This window comes from Pleurodeles waltl, chromosome 10 (assembly GCF_031143425.1).
Source record: "Pleurodeles waltl isolate 20211129_DDA chromosome 10, aPleWal1.hap1.20221129, whole genome shotgun sequence".
NCBI classification, from domain to species: Eukaryota; Metazoa; Chordata; class Amphibia; order Caudata; family Salamandridae; genus Pleurodeles; species Pleurodeles waltl.
In genome coordinates, this window is record NC_090449.1 from 909953880 (window position 1) to 909977808 (window position 23929).

Sequence of the window (23929 nt, forward strand, 5' to 3'; positions counted from 1 at the left end):
GATGACATGGGCCTGACCCATTCCCACTTTCCTCAGAATTTTAGACAGGAGAGGTAGTGCAGCAAAAACAGGTACAGGTGATCTATGTCCCAATTGTCCGTACAAGGTCACTGGGAAGACTTTCAGGGCCGAGTAGATCACACAAATCTCCAAAAGGTTGATGTGGAGCTGGCTCTCTGCTGCTATGCAGGGGTCCCTGAGCATCATCTCCCCAGAAGTTATTTGCAAACCAGTAACAGCAAATCCTTAACAACTGTAATTTTCAGGTGGGGAAAAAGAGGGGCCTGACAATTGTTAGGTTAGGGCCCTGCTGCAGAAGAAGAAGGGTATGGAACAGTACTGTTTAAGGATAGGCAATATGAATAGAATCCTCCGTGTAGCGCTCAGGTGGGACTTCAGTTGTTGATGGAAAACACAAGGAGATCAAGAGCCTGCCTGCTGTCTGGAGGTGGTCTGTGACAGAGTAAGTAATTTAGTTACTGAAATATATGTATCCTTAAATGTATGAAGAGGACTTTCAACCACCATCATCGCATTTGTAAACATTCAAGAGTTTGAAGTATGGTCAAAAGGCAGCAGACCATATAAGAAGTATTCATACCCCCACTGAACCGCAAACATCTGTGGGACTGCATGCCAGTACATTAAAATACAAGTCCTGCAACTCCATCCATCGAAGCATGCTTTCCAAACACTACACTAGTGCTACTAGCGCAACTTATGCAGTCAGTAGTACCCGGGGCTAAACGCAACACATGCTATGCTGCATCCTGACCATCTTGTACAATTTACACTAGTGAGTTCCAGAAATCCAAACACCCAGCAAGATCTTTCCGGCCATGTCCCATGAGGGATGGATGTACTTGCCCTGAAGTGGCACAAAGTCAAAGATTGTAAAGGTAGGCTATGTGAAGAAAACATTTTCTAACCTAAGGCGTTCTGATTCCCTTTCTGTTGGTTAGTAGGAAAAGCATTTGGACTGACTTTACTTGTGCATGTCTGCACCAAAATGTTTTCAGGCATTGGGTATTTTGTCAAAATGTTATGGCCTCCTGGGGCTGGTCTGTACCACCTGGCCACACGTCAGATGACCGGAAAAACTGAGCATGGCATAGACCAAGTGGCCACATGGCTGTAAGGGTCTTGTTAAATGGTAATAATGGCTTTAACTAAGGTGGACCTGGCTGAGTAGGTAATTGCAAATTTAGCACTTCTGTTGCTCTTTTCCCTTATGCAGCAAAAGAGGCATGTTCATGCATTGGTAGACTGGGTGGTGATTCCCACTCTGTCTGTTTTGAGATATCTAGCCCAATAGCATTTCGCATGACAAATTACAAAAAGCAGATTCTAGACGTCCTTGTCATCATCAGAGATATAAGGAACATTAAGTATGAACCTAACCTCGCCAGACATGGCCACTAGCCACTGATAGTACTGACAAAGAGGAAGAGGCCTATACTAGCGGGTTGGTTTTGCAATCACTGGCTGCACTTTAGTTGCTTTATAGCAAGACATGGGCCTGGCATGGGCCTATGTCTTTTTGAGGTAAGAGACCAGCGTTGCAAATGAATCAGGTACCAGTATTGATGCAGGCACAGAAGGAACTAGCGTGGACCCTGGGGCCAGAGTGGAAATCTGGGTCAGCTTTGGGAACAGGAGCCGAGACCACAGTCAATGTTGGAGGAGGGCCCCCAGAATAAGTCCACCTCAAGGCTGATGTCTCCATGGGGCCTGAAGGCATGCCTAAAGGAGTCAGTAGCACCTGAAAATTTGCAGTAGGGCCTCCACAAAGGCCACTTTTTGTTGAGGGGTTGATAATGAAGTGAGAAATGCGGGCGTGCTGGGACCGAATGCAGGACTGGGAGAACCAGAAGACACCTGATCAGTTAAGTCTTGCAACTTCTCACCAGGTTTGGTTGGTGGGATTGGAGGGGGTAGAATCAAGCTTGGCTTTCTTGCACTTATGCAAAAACAACAAGGTGATGGACGGAATGCTGGAATTAATCTCCGCCACAAAATTGCATATGCTGTTATACAGAAATTGTGCTTTGGTCAGGTCCCCTTTTTGTTTTTCTCACAGGTTTAAAGAAAGCAAATTATTTTATATGTTTAGATTGATTCACTTGGTTCTGGTAGGAAGTAAAAAAATTCAAGGATCACTCTTTGATTCAAGACCAGGTTGCAGTCTTTTCCAGGTCAAAGTGGTCTGAAGAGCAATATCTTAATCTAGATTAATCATGCTAATGTATGCAATAGCATGTGTTTTTTTATGCCTCCGTCCATGGCAGAGGCACTTCTTACCTGTGGGAAGGAATTTCAATATTCACTCATGGAGCTCCAAACCAAGACACTTGCTGCTTCATGTTTTGGCATTTTGAGATTGCTAAGAAAGGTTCTAAATCTTTTTCCCTTTTTAGCCAGGAGACTAATTGTTCAGGCCCTTCTCATCTCTCACCTCGATTATAGTAACACCCTGTATCTTGGCTCACCTTGGTACGTAATTAACAGGGTGCAGGTCACACAAAATGCAACTGCAAGGGTTCTTATGAATCTTCCTAGACATAAATCTGCAAAAAAGCCTTTGCAAGACCTCCAATAGCTCCCACTGGATTCAATTCAAGGCCCTATGTATTTGCATAGACCTCTCCAGAATAGAGACCCCTGCCTTGTTGAGGTTGCTTGCCAACCCTTATGTCCTTAGTAGGTGCCTCGGATCTTCGTCAGCTCACCTATTGAAGGTCCCTAAGATTCGCAAATTGCGCTTGGGTGCCTGCTCTTTTTCATAGCAGGCATCCAAACTTTGGAACACCCTCCCTATGGAGATACGCCAGTTGCAGAACGAGCTTGCGTTTCGCAAAGCCTTAATAACCTGGCTTTACAGTAATAAATCTTCTGCTTAAGTGGATGACTATGATGACCGTTTCGGCACTGGGAGGCCCAAAGGTAGCCACGCGCTTCATAAGATACATAGAATAGAATTATGGCCTTGCTAAAGACCTGTTTCTTTGAGCTCATGACATTTTGACCATGACACTCCGAGCAAGTCAGAAATTATTTCCAGGCCTGCTTTGAAACTCTTGATTTGGCAGAGAATATTCTTTGCACACTAACAAGCCACTTTTTCCCACTGCTAAGTATCCTTCGCCAGTTTATCAGACAGTTTTGTGGTCTGTTTCAAGGAAGAGTTTTTCTAATTTCTGGCTAGGGATGGCAACTGTCTCACCTCTATCTTCATGACTCTCCTGTCAATAGTCACCAACTAAGAGATGTTGTTGGCTTTGACAGCTGTGGGCTCAAGCTCACTGTCCCCTACCTCTGTCACCTACCTATATGATCAGTATTGTCATTTGCACTTAGAGCAGTTGTTTAGTGACTGACAAACTACACATGTCCAAAATATTTATTTCATGCCACCAGGTTGTTGATATTCAATTACGTTCCAAACATGGCACAGAGGAAGTGGTTTTGGTCCTTACGAGTTATCATACTCTCTCATTGAGAGTCAACTGCAGTTATTAGGGAGGTTATCACAAAGTACAGCACCTCATGAGAACTTAATGAGGGCCCAGATCTGGCATCCACTTTTAGATGGGATCACTCATCTTGAATATTTGGAGACAGAAGAGATCATGTTGTAGGAGACATGTCCGCAAATACTTCTTTGAGGTCCCCTACTTTGATGGAGGGAGACCCCTTACTTTAATGGATGGTTCAAGTATGTGGAATTAAGAGCATAATATCGAAACCTACCTATCCATACTTTTCTTGACTATTTCAGTTGTGAATATTCTGGTTACAATATACTTGTACCAAAATATAAAAACTCTGGTCTTACACCCTATCCAAAGCTATAATCTAGCCTGATTTTCAAGACATGTATGCATGAAATCCATGCACACCACAACCCGGGAAGAAATGGCATCATATGTGTTAGACCTGACAGCCCTAACTTTTTGCCTGCCTCCCTCCACTTTTTGGACACTGTTTTTGCTGGCTTTTAGACTCTGCGCACTTTATCACTGCTAACCAGTGCTAAAGTGCATATGCTCTCTCCCTTTAAACATGGTAACCTTGGATCATACCTGATTGGACTATTTAATTTACTTATAAGTCCCTAGTAATGTGCACTATATGTGCCTAGGGCCTGTAGATTAAATGCTACTACTGGGCCTGCAGGACTGGTTGTGCCACCCACGCAAGTAGCCCCTTTACCTTGTCTCAGGCCTGCCATTGCAAGGCCTGTGTGTGCAGTTTCACTGTCACCTCGACTTGGCATTTAAAAGTACTTGCCAAGCCTAAACCTCCCCTTTCTCCACATATAAGTCACCTCTAATGTATGCCCTAGGTAACCCCTAGAGCAGGGTGCTGTGTGGGTGAAAGGCAGGACATGTACCTGTGTAGTTTACATGTCCTGGTAGTGTAAGATCCTAAATTCGTTTTGCACTACTGTGAGGCCTGCTCCCTTCATAGGCTAACATTGGGCTGCCCTCATACACTATTGAAGTGGTAGCTGCTGATCTGAAAGGAGTAGGAAGGTCATATTCAGTATGGCCAGAATGGTAATACCAAATCCCGTTGACTGGTGAAGTTGGATTTAATATTACTATTCTAGAAATGCCACTTTTAGAAAGTGAGCATTTCTTTGCACTTAAATCTTTCTGTGCCTTACAATCCACCTCTGGCTGGGCTTAGTTGACAGCTCCTTGTGCATTCACTCAGACACACCCCAAACACAGAGTACTCAGCCTCACTTGCATACATCTGCATTTTGAATGGGTCTTCCTGGGCTGGGAGGGTGGAGGGCCTGCTCTCACACAAAGGACTGCCACACCCCCTACTGGGACCCTGGCAGACAGGATTGAACTGAAAGGGGACCTGGTGCACTTCTTAGCCACTCTTTGAAGTCTCCCCCACTTCAAAGGGACATTTGGGTATAAAACAGGGCCTCTGCCCTACCTCATCAGACACTTGCTGGAGAATAAACCTGAACCAGAACCTGCATCCTGCCAAGAAGAACTGCCTGGCTGCCTAAAGGACTCACCTGACTGCTTTCTACAAAGCCCTGCTGCCTTGCTGAACTCTTGTCTGGCTGTAAAAGTGCTCTCCAAGGGCTTGGATAGAGCTTGCCTCCTGTTCCCTGAAGTCTCAGGTCCAAAAAGACTTCTCTTTTTGATTTGGACTCTTCATGCGCCGAAGATTTCGATGCACAGCTTGCTCTGTGGCGAGAACGCTGATCGACGCGATGCCTTCGGGGCAACCGGAACTTCGACGCACGGCCTCACAAGGACAACGCCGCCCGACTTCCAGAGGGGAAATTGACGCACCGCCTGCCGTGGGAGCGAAACTTCGACGCACAGCCCAGCGGAACGGCGCGTAGCCGGAAAACAAGCAGGAGAATCCACGCACAGACCCCGGGACATCTGGTAATCCCGCGACCCACAGAGTGTGACTTACCCTGACTAGAGTGAGGGTTCTTGCTTGGACAGAGGGTAACCTGACTGCCAACCAAAAACCCCATTTCTAACAATATGTATCTCCCTTTCCAACTAAACCTATGTACCCATGAAATATGGACTCTGAACCAGGAGAGTCATTTATCTGTGCATGTGGGACTGTAGTCAAATAAGTGAGATGCAGACTTTCCTGGTTGTAAAAGCATTTTAAAAAACTACAGAAGGTCAGGAGATATCTGATAGCAAACTACTGTTTATGGGGCTACACATGAAAACATGGGTAGCTTGGAATGGATACATGGTGTTAAGTCACATGCTGCAGAAAGCAGAGCATCTATTGAATCACAGGTACCAATCTCAACAGAATGACCAAGACGTTACAAATTTAGAAAATTCAAATATATTATACAATGTTATGTTATCACTCCATTACAGAGTTCAACCTTTGTATCACACAAACAACAGGTATTGCAACATCTCCAAAGCATAGAGTTGCCAATCTAAAACACGAGTGGTCTTGTGGAGGTTGGCAACACACCATTATTTTTTAAACTGCAAAGCCTCTGTAAAATCGACTACTGTTAGGCATGTTATGTGAAAGCTGCTTCAGTAATACATTAAAATCCAAGTTTAAACATACATTTTTAGAATTCAAACTTCATGAAATCATGTTTTAAGATGTTAGACATATCAAAATAGCAACAAAAACAAAAGGTCTCACACTTTCATCACCTTAATTTAATAATCCAGTAAAGTATAAAAAAGACAAACAACGCAAACAGCATCATGTAGCAGAACAGCTTTGATTGGCTTCCTCTGGATAGTATTTTGAGCCTCCCCATTGTTGCACCCAGCAAGCCACCTGTAGTGTCAAAGTCCGAATCCTATTAAAAAGGATGTAAATAAACAAGCATTAGATGAGGATTAGACAAGGAATAAGGACAGTCTAATTTATTTAAAGACTATTAAACAGTAGGATTATTTTTGCTCAAACGCGGTCTTATTTAACCACATCAGAACAAACTGAATTAAAACAAAAAAAAACTGTAGATGCAACTTATAAAGTTTCCTTTTGGTAAAGGAGTTTTACTTAAAGGATAGATTTAAAGCAATATCTGCAGTTTGTCCTAAAAGATACGTTTTGTTTTAGATTTGGAGTTATGACATCCAGTCAATGCTGAGGATCAAGTGAAATGCCCAAAGTAAATAGGATATGGAGAGTATGGTAACAAGGCAAGTAGCACAATAATATACAACTATCATATTGTTTTTACTAATCACTGAATGAAGCAAAAATGAGATGGGTGCAATGCTTGAATTAATTTCAACCCCTGGAAACAACCATGGGGTGCAGACAAACCCAAAGTGTTTTTCTTATTGTGCCATTCCAAACAGACAGCAATCATGTCCAGGCAGACCACATCCTATTTGAACAGGAACACTAGCAATGCCTACATCAGTTTCAGCCATGCTGTGCCTCAGATCAGGTGAAGCTTGAGTCCTTGGGGAACCATGCAGTGAAGGATTGTAAAAGTAAGTGGAAAGGCATTATGAAGAGCTGAGAACCAAGTGCAGCCTTCCCAACCTGTGAAATACAGCACAGCGTTTTTCAGCAAAAGTAGTGAGCACTCACGTTTTCATGGAGATGGCTGGAGCTAGGAGGGAGATTATCGTGGATGAAAGAGTTGTGGGCCCCTAAAAGGTGACTTTGTCCTGGTGGACTGTAGTGGGGCAGAGGAGAAAAGTAACCAGAGTGCCGGGACTGCTGAGGCGAGGTGGCACGAGAGAAGGAGCCAGTAAGGCAACAAGATGTGGGATGATCAGCTGGCCCCTAGCCTCCCACCCCAGCTGCTTCCATGAAATGTTGAGGAGCGGGGGAAAACATGGATATCTAATGCCAGGTAGAACCTTGAAAGTGGAGGTCGGTGAGGAAAAGCAGTGCTGCAAGGCCTGCAGTGATCACTATTGGCAATAAAAATGCTTATTGTGCCAGACGTCAGAAGACTCAGTACTGGGAGAAAGGAAACAAAGCCACAGGGGCTGGTTGGAATTAGAAAAGGAGCCTGTTTCAGTTCCTTCACTGACTAAGGAAGAGGAGCAATAAGTCCTTCCCCAATCCCTGTAAACCAAGATGACCCACTGAAGAAGAAAGAGGGCATTTAAGCCTAAACCTGAACTTAGATGGAGATGCCTCAGCCCCTGAGCCCCATATAAAGATTGTAACCAGAAGGAGGCCATGTCCTACCTCACAACATAATGAGGAAGATTATAAACATGCATCAAGTAGAGCCTGGAACAGGACTAAACATAGGCCCTAAATAAGGAATATCAATTCCAAAAACAGACATGACAAAAGAAGAGGGGGAAAAAGAAAACAAAAAAACACAAAAAAACACAAGGATGGGGATGGGTCCACGCTAAGCTAATGGTAAAATGGATAAACACAAAAAAAGCGAACGTCCAAACTACAAACAGTAACTTGGCGAAAAGTTAACCAACGAGAGATGCAGAATCAAGAGCGGGGGAGAACATACCTTCTTAAAAAAAAGAGGCGATATTGCAGCCAATCCAAGAAAACAACAAGCATTTGCGTTTGCTCGAGGTAAAGCCCACGCCACCACAAGCGCAAAGCACACAAAAGGAAACAGAACTCTGCTTGCAGTAAAATGTATGGGCCAAAAAGTGCAATTATCCATGTAACAGGGTCAATGCCATGCAAAGCGCTCGACTTCTGCCCAGAGAGATCGCACTGCCTGTGAAATAAAGAGAAATAGTGCAGAAACTATACGGAAAACATGGAGCCTCATATGTTTTCAATAGTTGGGCAGTGCGCTCGAGGCGGGCTAAACACCGTAAAAGGCATGACGTGTGCATGCCTTCCACTAATTAAAACATGCTGATTTTAAAAGGCAAGCCTATGAAACAACCAAATGGATGGGCTTGACATTGGCGTGGTTAAAAGTCCACCGAAATTACACAAGGGACGGAGTGTGTTGAGCTCGACCCTAAAAAGGAAGAAGTAGGCATTGAGGTGCGCCTAGTCTGCAAGATCTGCGAAATGTCGTGCAAAGGGTCACAGCAGCAGAAGAAAGTGTATCAGACATAGGAGATACAGCAGGATAATTGAAAAGTAAAGTGGCACAGCTGATAGTGGCCGTCAGGATACTTGAAGAAAGACAAATTATCACAATGCTTCATAATACAGCAAGCCCACAGAGTCCTACCCTGCACCCAACACAGGAGGGGGCCTCTATAGCCAGTATCTCCAAGATGCTCAACAATAGAGTATGTGCCATAGGCCTAAAAGTGGCCAGGAAGAAAACTAAAGTAAATTATGAATTGGCCTAACTTAACATTCTTTTCTGACTCAATTCAATGCTCAAGATACTACTTTTTTATTTTTTAGATATCAAAAGAAACAAGGGAATGGGCAACAGAGAAGATAACCGAACAGAAAGACAAGAATGATAGGAAACACCCAGAAAGCAGAGAGGAATACAAAATGGACATAGTGGAAACAAAAAACAGATGATTATACCACAGGGTGGGGGACCAGTAAAGGGAGCAGAAACTAACTCAGGCCGACCTAAAACCATATTAAGTAGAAATTGCTCTGAATATAATGTAATCAAAGCAGAAGATAGGGTAGTCATGATGAAGCACTGCAACTAACGAATATAGTTTTGTTTAAATGGATGAAGACACTCAAGTCAGGATCCACCAATCAGTAGGGTGGGAGAATCCAATTAGGACAGACGCCCAAAGAGACCACAACAGGATCAAAGGGTCAACCACATAGTAAGTTAGTCCTGAATGATACAAATGAAAGGAACAGGTTAAGGTAGATGGTGCACAAGAGGGAAACATGCAGCACAATGATATGAAATATAAATGGGCTAGGAGACGGAATGAAACATGAGGTAGTGTGGAAATATGTGGGAAGGGACCAACCAGATGCATTGCTATGACAAGAGGCACATATAAGGATAGGCATTGGGTGTAGATTACCAGATAAGGGAAGTTACAAACTCCTTGCGGGAGCGGGGTTTTCAAGGGGATCGGAAGACGTAAATCTAGTTTAAAAAAAAAAAAAAAAGAGCTCCCTTTCACATCTATTAAGGCATGGGAATAAATGCTTTATGGGAGCGATGCACAGACCGAGGAGACAAACACACATACTTTGGTTAGTGTATACGTCATTGGCCGCCTTGATCTGCTTTCTATTTTAGCATTACATTTGTTGAGTTCTTATTTAGTTCTATTAGGTCATGTTAATATTCAAAGAGTTAACTCTATCTCTGCCAATTCTAAAAGCCTTTTTGATTTATGTAGCTCAAAGGATCTTGAACAACAAATTTACCATACTTACCGTCCACATCATACTGGTCAGCATGCTTTTTACTTTATTTAATCTTAATGAGTAAGCTTCGTGTCTGACTATTGGATGGTTCAATCTGTCTGTAATTGCAGTTTCTACTGATAATACTCTTCTCAAAACACATTTATCAATTAAAGCAAAGCCAGTTGAAATGAAAAAAACTCCCAAATTAATTTCAGCAATTTCGATCTAATCTTAGCAATATTGAATTAATAATTGATCAAGAAAGTGATTCATATGCTGCACAATTCAATTGCTGTGTATGTCATGCATTCAATAAATGATGCCTCTTAAAATACTATCCCACACCACGCTAGATCATATGCCTGTAGTACAAGAACCACCTCACAGTTTCTAAAGACACTGTAAATTTCAAATTATAGTTGGAACAATAAAAACATTCTATTTCTGTAGGACACTGTCAAAGATAGAACTCTGTGAATCATTAGCTATATTTGTTAATTTCTAAAATTCAACTCTAACAAGCATCATGAACTTGTTATGTACTGAAATCGCTAGCATTCCTGATCCTGGCATCCCATTATTATCTGCATTTAATGCTCGACCTACAGCCAAAAACCAAATAAGCATTTCTCAAAAATAAATCTGGCACCCCTTTGTACCAACAATCTCCTCATACACTACGTCTTGCAGCAGATGTCCTTGAACCTTTTATGTCTAACTTTAGGACTGTTATCTCGGTTGCCTGGAACTCTGGTGATTTCATTGGCTTAAGAGGCCTTTGGTGGACCTCACACTTCCTAGTAATTACCACCTTGCCTTGCTGTTGCCTTTTTTGTATGAATTAACAAAAAATGAAGTTAATCAACAACTTACTAACTTTATGAATAATACCTTATAACCTCTAAAATGGATTTCATGTAAATCACAGCGGCTGCTTGTGTCTGTGAGTAATCAGCTTAATTTATCTTGGCACTACTAGGGTGGGTGGAATTTCTAATGTTGATCCTGCTGGATTTATCAGCCACTTTTGATACAGAGGGATATACAGTCCTTATTTGGAGGCAGTGTATGCCGGTATCTAGAATAAGGGTCTACAGTGCCTTTTTAGAGGGTAGTTCACAAAGTTTTCTTCAGACCCTTCCTCCCCACCCCTCGTTTCAATCTCCTTTTAGAGCTTTAACATGTGGATTACCTAAGGGCATCACCTTTAATTTCTATGTTGTTCAACCACTATGTCACATCTTTAGCTAAGCTAGTCAGACAATACACAAATAATCCTCAGAATGGATGAGCACCCTCATAAAACGCAAACCAGTTTTTGCAGCTTCCTGGCAACAGTGGCCAAATGGGGGACAGTTGTACATGTGTTTACGTTTAAACCATTAACAGAGATCTTGATTATCAAGTTTCTCCTCAAATTTGAAACTCCAGTTGGTCGCCATTTAATCCTGGTCCTTGGTTTCAGGCCACTGGAAATTTGAATATTCAAGCAGTTATTATTTCAGGGCATACACGTTTTTCTAAAGCACAGGAATCCCCTACAGGATAACTGTGCACCCTCTAATAGTGAAATAACACTTTTATTTATAACCAGAAGAAAGACCAAATTTGGAGTCTGTTTTGACCAAGCCCCTTTATTTTCCGTAATTTTGATTGCGAAATGGCAGTTTCAGTTAAGCGGCTATGGAGTACATAAATATTTCACTGGAGAGAGCTTTTTCATCTCTTAGTAACCACTAGGCTGAATAAATTGCTAAGATGAAAAGTGGAAAAGCAGGAGTTAAGGGCCTAGAAACCTCAGTTAAAAAAAGATACATCTGTGACATGGACTATGGTGAAGTTTGTGCCATAAACTACTAGAAAAGCAAGACCATCGGCACAAAGGTAGCTCGACCCCAGTCGTCCGCCAAAAGGGAAGGAATGCATTCTAAAGAGTCAATAGCACTCTTCAAAAGCACTAGGAGATTTACCTGAATCAGCAGATGATTTAATCATCACTTTGATTAAAATTTTAATGAGTGTGGCGATGTCCCATGAAAAAAGTCCTGGTGCCTATCATGACCTTCAAAGACAGTTAATGAATCAATCTGTGAACTCATGCTCAGAGCATAGAACAAAACAGAGCAGTGGCCTTTACTGGTGATATGGCAGTTTATCAATACAATGGAATATTTCAGAGCCACAGTTATACTCTAGCTCTCTATTACCACTCACACATCAATAAATATGGATGTTATTTTTCCCAACCTTAGCCAATTTCACTTTGCGCTCTTCAGAATATCTGTAATGATCTGGGAGTTAACAGATTATAAAGAATGGTTAGCTTGCTAAAAGAGTTCACAAATCAATCATTTTGGGCTCTTCTGCCCCTAACATAGTTTTGGGGGCTCAGAGACCATTACGTAGGAAGTGACCATGCAATTTATTTTAGAACAAAATAAGCTTCAGCAATGTAGCGAATACCAACTCTACTTAGAGCTACCAAAATATCAACAGAATCATGCACAGACAATACTAAATAAGGATCCTCACAAACAGGAAATACATCTCGAACTGATCAAGTGACGCAATACCACTGATTGTATACAAAGGCAAAAGGCTGTGGCTGTGTACATGGCAGGTATGATGGTCTGATTCACAAATAGGAAAATAATTGCTTAAGTATTAACCTATAGAATTGCTGAAAATAGGCACCAAAATATGATTAAATGCATTACGGATAGCAAAGCGAATAGGTACTGCGAGCCACAAGTCACGCTTGATCAATTTGTGGATTTCTTTTGAGAACTATTTAACAGAGCTTAGCCATTGGTGCTGAATGAAATAGATAGGTACCCACAAATTCACAAATATTTCACACCTGAAGCAGCTGTTGTAGAAAGCACTTGAGGATGGCATCACTTTCTCAGGCTTATAGGCAGCTTTAAAATCCCTGACCTCATGAGAGTCACCTGGGGAGGCCAAACCCTTAGAGTTTAAGAAGATATTTATAGCTGTATTAGCGCAGGTATTTATTCTGGTCATCACTAAAACTGATCAAGATGGCAACATTTCAGATTCATGGCATAATACTAGTATCATAGTCCTGTATGAAGAGCAAGCCAGCTGAAGAAAGGTGGTCATACTGACCTATCTCCCTAATCAATTCTGATGCTAAAATATCTGCCAAAATACAGGACCCTTACTTGCCATACTCATTAAAGTTATGATGTGTTTACAATAAGATGGTGTCACTAATTAATGTAGCAAATACCCTTCAGAGACATGCCAGTACGAGTCTGCTAGACGCCAAAAAGCCATTTGATAAGGTTTCATGGGCATATCTGTGGTCAACCATGCACGCTATGGGGTTTGGCAATAAATATATGAAACGGGTTAAGAGTCTATCAGACCCCAATGGCTAGGCTGGTCTTTGAACACAGGGCTACCTCATTTAGGGGCACCTCGAAGAAGTGTCCATTATCTCCATTGTTTGCTCTGCACCTAGAGCCTTATCTGCGGCACTTAATTAAAAACACAGGGATAGTGCTGGCTACATTAAACAGGGCAGAAACTAAAATCGGTGCTTACGCTGGTGATGTTGCAATATATTCACCTTATCCTCTTCAAGCCATCACACAATTGCAGTGGAGGCAGAGACATTCAGGACTACTTCTGTATATCGACTAACAAAAAATACAGACAAATCTGATGTGTACAACTATTAAAAAAGAAGCATGCATTGTTGCAGTACCCACCTATCTTGGGAATTATTGTAAAGAGCTCCATTAATCATATAACTGGGCCTCAAGAAATCTACTCATTCACATGCTATAGCAAGTCGGAGCTTATCAAAAGCAACCTATTTTTAGGGCATACTGGCCCGATTTGGCATGAGAGCTCCACTTGGCAAAGAACAGATATTCTGTCCATTCAGAAACTGAATAAGGAGTAAAGATGCGTTTAAATCTTGTTTTTATATTCTCACGTTTGCTGTTTTCAAAGACAAGGTCAAATGTCAGTTTATGTCTTCTTTTGTTGCGTAGGCTCTCATTATTCTAATGAGACTACTGGATTTGAGCAGCAGAATCGCCTGCGGTGTGGGGGACTGAGTCTAACCCCCTACATCCCACCAGGGGCCTTCTAGGCAGATTGTTAAGTGCTCTCTGGACTCCATACAGGGGGTTAAGCCAACTACGACCCGTACCTAAGACTCTGGCTGTTAAGGACTCCTTTAAATCAGTTTTGTCACTCCAAGACACAATTTCCCTCAGGATGAAATGGAGACGAGTAATGGAGTTGGACCCCTAATGCCCTTGAGGCAAAAGAAGGGCCCTGGTCCTAGTGGAAAGCCGCAACCGCATATGTACCGATAAAGACTCGCAAATCTTTAATAACAGTCTGAGTGTCTGCTGAGTGTTGTGGCCACACCCATAGAAATCTGGAGCAAGAGTCCACAGTGACTAAAACGTATTTGTATGCACTATCACAGTCGTCCAAGTACACACATTGTAATGGTTTGTTGGATATTAGGAGGGGTGTCTGCGGTGGGCGTTTGACGGTGGAATCCTTAATTTGTTGGCAAATGTCACAACAAAGGACATACTGTTTGGCCTGTTTGTACAGACCTTGCCACCAATAATGTGCTTGCAACAATGATATCGTAGCCGCAACACCAGCATGAGTAGATGCTACCCCCTCATGAGCTGCTTTAATCAACTCTGATCTTAAGTCTATGTTAGGAATTACTTGAACCCCTACATCTGGTATTATTACCTCGGTGTCTAGAAAGCCTCCCATTCAGTAGGAATATTTAGCAGGAAATGCTTTTGGATAAGGTATGCCTTCAGCCATAGCTTTCACAGCAGCCAATATGTCATAGTCCGATTTTGCTCCCGAGCGGGTAACTGCAGCAACAGTAGCTACAGCTCATTTCGCGGCTTCATCAGCCAATGTATTTCCAGAAACGTGTATTCCAACACGCTGGTGTCCAAGTGTATGTACAACATGAACATTTGATAGCGTTTCCTACAGATCTGCTACTTTCCCCCCACAGAAGTCTGTGTTTGATGGTGTTGCCTTTAGAATCTCTGAACCAATTTTGGTGCCAGTAATGCAGGTATTAATTAAAGGACTGCACACAGTAATATTAATCACAGACAATCAGTGTTGGCTGTGCCGGATTCTTATGTTCTAGTGCCATCACCAGAGCCTTTAGCTCTGCTAGTTGTGTTGTGCAATCCCCTAGGGTTTGTGTGAACGTATGCTGGGGACAAAATGTATTATCCTCCATATAGCCGCTTACGACTGCGCAAGCAGTGGAGTATTGATGCTTTGTGACAATTGCAGGTTGTGCTCAGCCAACGGTGTACATGTCTCTTTGATATTGATTAACAGACAATGTATTTGCTGGAACTGGGTATTCTAGTTCATATTGCAAAAATTATAGAGTTTGTAATTTTGGGTCAAAAATGTAGTCTACATCAGTGGATGTCAAAGACTTTGCCCATTGAATTCAACGTGGATGTAATGCTTTCATGTTTGGAACGCTGGCTTTGGTAACTGCCTCAAGGGCTGGGATTGGAGGGATGACAATAATGCGTTTGCCTTGGGCTAGAGGTCTTTCTTTAATAACGGCCATCTGAACAGCAGTGAGAATTTTTTCAGTTGGAGCAAAGCGTTGTTCTGCTCCTGAATACAAATGTGTTTTGTATGCAATCGAGACTGTCTCACCCTCATTGAAAGTTACATAGGTGAAACCAATGGCACCAGCAATTACTTTGATGACCAAATGTGTTTTTTGTCCCTTGTGTGTAAATGTTGTGCTGCAAGTATGTCTGTTTGCAAAGCTCGGAGTATGCGTGTGTGTTCGTCTGTCCAAAATTTACTTGAAAAGTCAGGACATATTAAGTCGTATAACAGCTTTACACATGTTGCATAATCAGGAATATAGGTTCTGCCAAAATTTAGGGAACCCAATTGGGATTGGAGTTTTTTATATTGTATTTGGAGGTTGTAACTGTGCGCATTTTTCCAAGAATTGTGGCGTTAGGCTCTTTCCTTCACTTGATAGCTCATATCCCAGACTCGGGACACTAAGGAAAAGCTATTTTTTTTTATTTTTTTTATTGAATTTGTAGCCGAACTTAGCAAATCCTACAACAATGCGGGCTACCTGTCTTAAATGTTGCAGCAATTCATGATCTGTTAGATAGATATCATCTACATAGGACAATGCTTCAGGGTCAATGTCCTGCAATACTGAAGTCACGCGAGCTGCGAACAGTCCTGGACTGTTCTTGTACCCCTGGGGGTAAACAACTTAATTTTTTCTGGGAGCCTAGTGCGCTGAAACTGGTTAAGTCTCTACTCTCAGGCGCTATATTTTGGCAGAAGAAACCACTGGAAATGTCCAGTGTTGCTTTGTATTTTTTGCGCACTATGTTGTTCATAAGTGCTGTGCTAATGTGAGTTTTGTATTGCATATGTGCGTGTATGACTGTTTAAATGTCTGAAGTCTAAGATTATTCTGTACGAATGGTCCGGTTTAGCTACTGGGAATAAGGGATTATTCATTTGTGAGACACAGGGATCGATTACACCCTGGTACTCCAGTTGTGTGAGTATTTCCCTCACGGGTGCTTTAGTATCATGTTTTATTGGATATTGGGGTTGAGGTTGGGGTTGATTTTTAATAGGGATTACATGGTAGGGGGAATCTTTATCCCATTGTACGTGGTTGGGATATAACACAGGTGCCTGCGCCAATGCCCCATTGATGGCGTAGGATTCAGCAAACTCCTCTGGAACAAGGGGCGAGAAAGAAGGTTTAATAACATCTTCCCCGTATGGGCAGGTATGGACAAATTCAGGCGGCCAATCCTGTTCGTCCAACAAAATATGATATATGTTTACGACGCGATCCCAAAAGATTGCGTCTATTGTGCGCTCAATGTCTCCTAACTGTAACATTACTTTGTACATCATATCAGGCGTGGAAACACGCATGTCCGCGGTTTCTACTTGTAAGAAATCATCAGTTGCTTTCACCTCCTGATGCTCTAGACGATTCTGGAAAGCTATTGTGACCTCTGCCACGCTGTCTAATAGCACTAGTGCCCACTTCTTCTTCTTCTTCAGAGCACTCTTCTTGAGTGGAATGTCGAACAGGCAACTCCTGCCACCTTTTTCTTTTTGAATTGTGTTTTTTGTTGGGGAAGCTTCTCTTCTTTTTAAACAGAAACTTCTGTTGAGCGTTGTCATTCCTGTACTGTTCTTCGCTCTCACCGCACACCTCTCTCACTGCGTTTTTCCGATGAGTCCTGAAAGGAACGAGATTGGCGTGTATAGGAATATTGATCTGTCAGATGCTTTTATATTATCTCTATTTCTGAGATTATATCTATTCTGAGGGGTCTCAGTATGCAAAGATTCTCCCCTTTCTTTTTTAGGTGTTTGTTATTTTTTATCCCAGCATTTCTTAGTACCCTCAGGAGCTTGCTTGGTAGACCATTTATTAGATTTACCTTGAAATTGTGGTTTTGCTGGTCTGCCCCCAGACTATCTCGACTAATACTAGAGTAGGTCTCCGCGATAATCTTTGGCAGCTCGCTTTCCTGAACCTGTGGAGGAACCTCCCCGAGCTGCATGCACACTGCGAGTGCGATCACTTCCCCTTTAATGTTACTTAATATAATTATACTTAATAAAATTGCCCATTAGTTGCATCCCCAAGTCCAGGGCCGGGGCAGCCTTATATTCATCTTGAATTTGTTTCAACACTTCCAGTAAATTGGCAAGTGTCGGTTTACTGTGTGCAGTAGTATAGAGCGTTGCAAATACCGTGCCCAATGTATTACAATTATCTACTGTGGGAACCATCCCAAATGGCAAGCATATTGTCAATATTCTGTGTTTACCCTGAGGTCCTGTATGGGGAAATACTGCTTCCAGCGCGTTTATTTTTTGAGCTAACCAAAACAGAATTTCTTCTCGTTTGGTGGGTACTTTACCCATGATCGAATGTACAGTTGCAGGGTTAATGCCTGGCGTTACTGTGTGTGGTTGCGCCAGAGCAGCACGTGCTGGGTTTGTGTTTAATGTTTTCATTACAAACTGTACTAATCGTCTATATATTTCTGTCAACTAAGCGTATAAGCGGCGGACCTCAGCTAACGTTAGACTCGCTGCAGCAGGGTGAGGTGTATTAGTGGCCAATAAAGGCCAGGTAGGACCATCATTACTTAGGGGACCTTACCGAACGTGTAAAATTGTGTGGGGTAGGGTGCACATCAAGCCAATTATAATGTTCTTGAGAAGATAGAGGTATTTCTAAATATGCATATGCTCTGTATTGTGCAGTTATATTTGCAGATGTAAAGTTATGAAATGTATTTGTATTCCCATCAACTGCTGGAAATGTGACCCAAGAATAAAAAGAAAAAATCTATTCTATAGGCTGGATGAGCCTCAACAACATGTGACTGGAACCTCCTGGGCCGTTAGGCCATGTGCCAATAAATGGGCAGTAAGAGGTGGTCGTATATTGACTGCTATTGCTACCTGTTCTGGATTAACCACAATGAATGGTAATTTTTGTTCAGAGATTAGCACAACAAATGGGGATTATCCTTTTAGAGTTCAAGCTTGAACAACCTTCAGCGTTAGTTCAGTACTCCTTACCAAGCTGAGGAGGAAATTCCTCAATACCACAGACGTCTCCGTATATAGTACTGAAGTGTTTTAGTATATAGTGAGACAGAGATACTCAGGCGGACCCGAAAATTAGAGCCTGACCAAACGTTGGCGCGCCATGTCACGTAGGCTCTCATTATTCTAATGAAACTACTGGATTTGAGCGGCAGAATCACCTGCGGTGTGGGGGACTGAGTCTAACCTACTACAGGTGGCACCTGTCAGCCTAATCCGGTTTTTGCTCCGGCTAACTAGCAGTGCCTCATATCTCCCAAGAGCAGGGGTGATTGGGCAGCCGAGCGTATGACACAATTGACTCCTCTGGGAAATTGTGGTCACTCAGATCTCATCCGTTACTCTCAGTTACATTAGTCTCACATACACAAGGACAAGCAGAGGCAGTATATGTTTCAATGAGGTTTTAATGAAGCAACTGCATCTTAGACAATAAAGCATGTACTGCAATAACCAGGATGATAAAGCTTGACAGGATTAAAATTGTGACAAGGAGAGTGAATCATAGAAATAACACTAGCATATTGTCACTAAAGTCAATACACTGATTTCTACCTAGGCTATGTTAGAGCACAGCATGTTAAGTTATAGCTCTGCCCTTCAGGTTCCCCTGGGATGACATCATTCCCCATACCTGAGAAAATGCCTGAAGTCTGCATAAGCAGCTGTAGCGAAGCGTTCAGCATACAGTTGTGCTTATCTGGCTGTAATCTCCCCATAACGTGTATGTGACAGGGAAGTGTTTTTATAATAAAACAACTGATGTTCAGAGAAATTGTGCCTACATAAGGATGTGTATGTTTCTATGAATACCACAGACAAAGCGTTACCATGTTTTACCAGCAACCTATCTCACTGCAGCCTTAAGAGAAGCACAGAGTGCTTGTGTAAGAACGCAGTGCTGGCCTAAGCAAAGAACTGCTAGATAGACCGCAAATGTGGCTATTGTTAAGATAATAATAAACAAAGCTGGATAAAATAAAATATATCTAGGTTAAAGTGCACAGCAGCAGGCCTAGTGAGCTAAAATAATGTGCCTGGAGCTATAACTAAAATGGCTATAAAACACTTTCAAATTGCTACATATTTTATCCTGGAGACTTGTGTTCACTTTTCTTGACTGTAAAGTTACAGGATTTTGCAAAGTGTACTGTCTGACAATCGTGCAGGGCGACAGCAGATTAAATAGCATGTAAACGAACAGTACAAATATTTAAAAATATATTTCAGTAGTTACAAACGCATTTTTTTGGAATTCTGAAGTGACAAAAGAACAAAGATTTTAATGGGATGAAAACAAATCAGAATTCTTTACTTAGTGATGTACAAATGAAATATTTACTGAAACGCAATTTTCATGCAGTATCATTTGTAGGTTATGTAGTTTTATCATCAAAAACTGCGTATCAGTGGGAATGTTCGTGGCCATTTCAATGGAAAATGTCAGACTGTAAATGACTGTGTAGCATCACATCATACTTTAGTAATATATTTATTAATAGTGAGAGTTTTTAAATATGAACTGAAAAAGGGTCATATCCCAGCACTGATAACAATGCTAAGAGGCAAGTCATGGGGTCATGTGTACTCAAACGTGGGTTAGATTTGAATGACACATGGAGCAAACGTTTAGTCTATTAAATCAAACAGAATAGTTTTTTGTACAGCAGACATGCTTGAAGGTGCTTGTGTATGTAATAATAAAGAAAAAGGCAAATCGGTGAATATTTGTCTAGGATCACCCAATTTGAGATGAGTCAATTGCATTACAGCTAGGTCGAGTAGATTATTCAAGTCACGAGACCTACAGGTCTAATATTTTTCTGATTCTGAGAGACCTGAATATAATACAACTTAACTATGAGCAGTGACTCAGGCAGTGTATAACTAAGATGCAGGTGTGAAACTGACTTTTAACTAGCATCACTGGACAGTGTAATATAGTAAAGATAAATATCTTGCCTAACTTTGTCCATTTATCCCATGCTATCCCACTAAGCGTACCTAACTCTTCCTTTCAGCAGCAGGAATGGGCAATCATTAGTCGTTTAAGGGGATATATGTGAGTTGGCCGAGCTATCCGGCTCATTAGGATACCTCTTCACAGAGCGTGGGGGGGGGGGGGGGGAGGGGGGGTAATGGTCACTTAGAGAAGTGAAACTTTACTTCTGGGTGGCTTTGGATCTCTAATTAGGTGCCTTCACCCAATCTGTAACTCTGATCGCAGTACACTGGTGTACCAAATAGTTGTGGGGCCGATTGGAAATTTTTGCTATGTGGCAACTCCGACCACAAGTACGTTAAGGGGTTACGCTTCATGATTATTACAAATATCCTCAAAATTTGGGGAGATATTTCCTCAGCATATCTGATTCCTCTTATCCATTTTGATACAATGCTCTAGGGTAATCCATCTTTAGCGTCTATTTTTCATGATACAATTGCTATGTGATGGTATCGTTCAAGCATCAAAGCAATAGGGCAAGTAAATAACCACCAAGGATTCTGTACCTTTGCTGCACTACAATCAGCGTGCAGTCTTCTGCAAACACCTTTTTCAAGAATCCATAAATTTCGAACTATTTGCTTCATAAAACCATTTTTAATATCCTGTTAGACGACTTAGATTGTGGCATGTGCTTACTTTGTTGGGGGTAAACTGTGTATTAGAGAACTCTACTCATTATAGAAAGGATGGTTTAATTAATCTCACACACACACACATATATGATAGTCGTCTCCAAATGCTTTTGAAATAATCACTCTTCGATTTTCCCAGTTAGCACGAAGCTACTGCAATGTAAAGCCCTATGTGCTATACATTAGAGAGAATACTCATGTGGGTCAATAACAAAAAGTTGGAACTTTTTTTAATCAAATAGAAACAGAGGCCACCATTCTTCTGTTTATAGGTAATAAACAGGCAAAGCATTTATTTTACATCAGGCAGCAGTTGTTCAACATGAGACGTAGAAACTGTTTTTTCTGTCTACATAAGTATAATGTTATACCTAATGCTCAGCTGTAGCTGCATTTATTGTTTTGATTGTATGCTATGATTCTATGTATTAAATATCTGTGACACACTCAAATAAAAATACGTCATTCAACTGTAATAGCGCTGTAGCATTTTTATTCCTTTGGTCAATATTTAAAATATATACAATTAATTTACAGTAATGTTCAACATTAAAATATTCTCACTAACCATTTTACTTTCCCGACGCTTTATCATACGGAGATCACCACACCATCTGTGGAGTCTCCCTGTAGCAAAAATGCCAGTCTACTGCAATATTATTAAGCAGTACATTGTATTGAAGAGAAAGGCCTCTGCTGCCATCTTAAGAGAGCTCTGATATTGGGTAGAGGCTTAAGAGGTGGGCAGAGAATGATTATATAGGGAGAAGCTGTTTTACTGATCAATGAACTGCCGGATCTAAAATAAATGTTGTTCTACAAGTTCAGCTTACCAACCTATGTCTGCTCTATTGTGTAGCCTCACACTCAAACAGCCTGCATAACAGCAGATATAAGCTTTGGGTATAATGTAAGCATCACTTACATATGCTCTTAAAACTAACTTATGTGTTTTATTAGAGACCATTAGAACTCAGTCTAAGGTCTCCTGTCTTCAAATCCCAACTACGTTCACTAATACAGACTCCTTTGGTGGAGAGGGAGGAGCAAACGCAAGCCCTTCAGCAGGATAGCAGCCTCTCCACAATGCTATGAGTTATATTTGCATTGCCATACAGAGCAGGTCTTTTCAGTTTAAATTTTATTGTTTATAGCTAAATGATTTGAAATACTATTCATTCTCAGTTTACCCACTCTCACGTTATTTAAATGTTCTATACAGCATAGTTTGCCATCCTAGATTAAGAAGTCAGACTTTTGGGCAGCAAAAGCTAAAACAATATTGACTATGATTTTCATGTGTACACTGCATCACAGTGATACTGTTCCAAAATATTTTGGAAAATTATTATGATGGATAGGAACAGAGATTCACAAGCATTAAGTATTGTCGTTTAGTTGGGGTCAATCGTATGACTGCTGATTTGCAATGGAAATGCTAAAAACAAACCTCCATTTGTAAAAACCCTTCCAAATAAAAGCCCTTGCTGATGGTCTGAGCCTTAGCAACAGAAGTGAAACATATTCTCTTGTATATCCAGGGCGGAACACAAAGAGTGGGTAGTCTGTGTTTGCGATGTGTGCAAAGCTAACAGAAGGGAACCCCTGCATATTGTATCATTCTGCTGAAAAGTTAACAAAATAAAGAGTCATGAATATTTTGATTGTGCTTTATTCACTATTTGGAAGTAAATAACCAAGGAACAACAAAAGTTCCCAACTACAGTGGATTTGTATAATCTTTCTTGATTTGCTGCCTTGATCTACAGGAGTGATGTCTGTGAATGCATTATCTGTGTTGTTGATTTTGGGTACAAGGTGGGGATAGGCTGTGTGACAGCAAACGTAGGTGAGGAAGGGTGAAAGTCATTCATCTTCCATTTTTCATTCTCAACCAGCTCAAGACATTTCCATAGAGCCAATTGAGACGCACAGAAAGAAAACCAGGTCAGATAGGAATCCTTCATTATAGTGCCTTTTTGTCTATATGATGTAGAAACATAAGCAAAAGTAGAATGAAGTCAGACAAACTAAACATCACAATGCCTGGAAAGTCTTATTGCAACAGCAACAAGGCGATGGATAGAATGTTTGAATTAATCTTAGCCAGTGATGATCACTTGGGCCGCATTCCAGTTTACTGTTATTTACCCACCATGCTACTCTAGAGTGAGTTCCACCGTACACAAATCAATACTGACCCTGCTCCTCATTGGGCAGCCCCTCTAGTAGGTATGGCCCTCCCCAGAAGGGTCTAAGCTGGTTTCAGTCTATTTGGGCTTTGTCAGTAAGGTGCAGCTAAGGTCCTATGGCACAGTGAGTGTGGGACCCATGTCTGGGCATACCTGTCACAGTTTCAGGTTCAAAGGGGACCTAGCTTTTTAATTGAGGGTAGACTGTTCATACTGGAGCAGCAACAAACCTGACATGCATATTGATAGCTACCTGGTTGCCCAAAAAAAAAAAAAAAAAACGGACTGCGATATGACCAGTGGCTAAAATTAATTCAAACATTACACCAATCATGTTTTTGTATTCCTCAGTCAGAGAGGTATGCTCAGGAATGGGTTTCGTGCTCACTGCCAAATTGGCCTAAACCAGTCTGAGTTTGCTGGTGGTATGGTTCAGACGCCGCCTCCTACCCTAAAAGTTCAGAATGAACCGCTTCTACTGGACAGGACCAGGGCTGATTTGCATATCGCTTGTTCCTGCCTGAGTTTGCATGGTGGGCAGAACAATGATGAACTGGGATATGGATCCTAGTAATTACCAGGGAGTGATATTATTTCAAGCACTTAACCCATAA

At 41.6% G+C, this 23929-nt stretch overlaps 1 protein-coding gene across 1 annotated transcript in view; it reads right to left on the reverse strand.

The window, feature by feature from the left end:
- Positions 1-6170: 6170 nt before the first annotated feature.
- The window catches only part of BET1 (Bet1 golgi vesicular membrane trafficking protein), a 39552-nt gene continuing 21793 nt past the window's right edge, over positions 6171-23929 (reverse strand). The window contains exon 3 of the mRNA XM_069211671.1: positions 6171-6337. Coding sequence (XP_069067772.1) covers positions 6182-6337 — 156 coding nt within the window. The 3' untranslated portion in view covers positions 6171-6181. The remainder of the gene's footprint in view (positions 6338-23929) is intronic.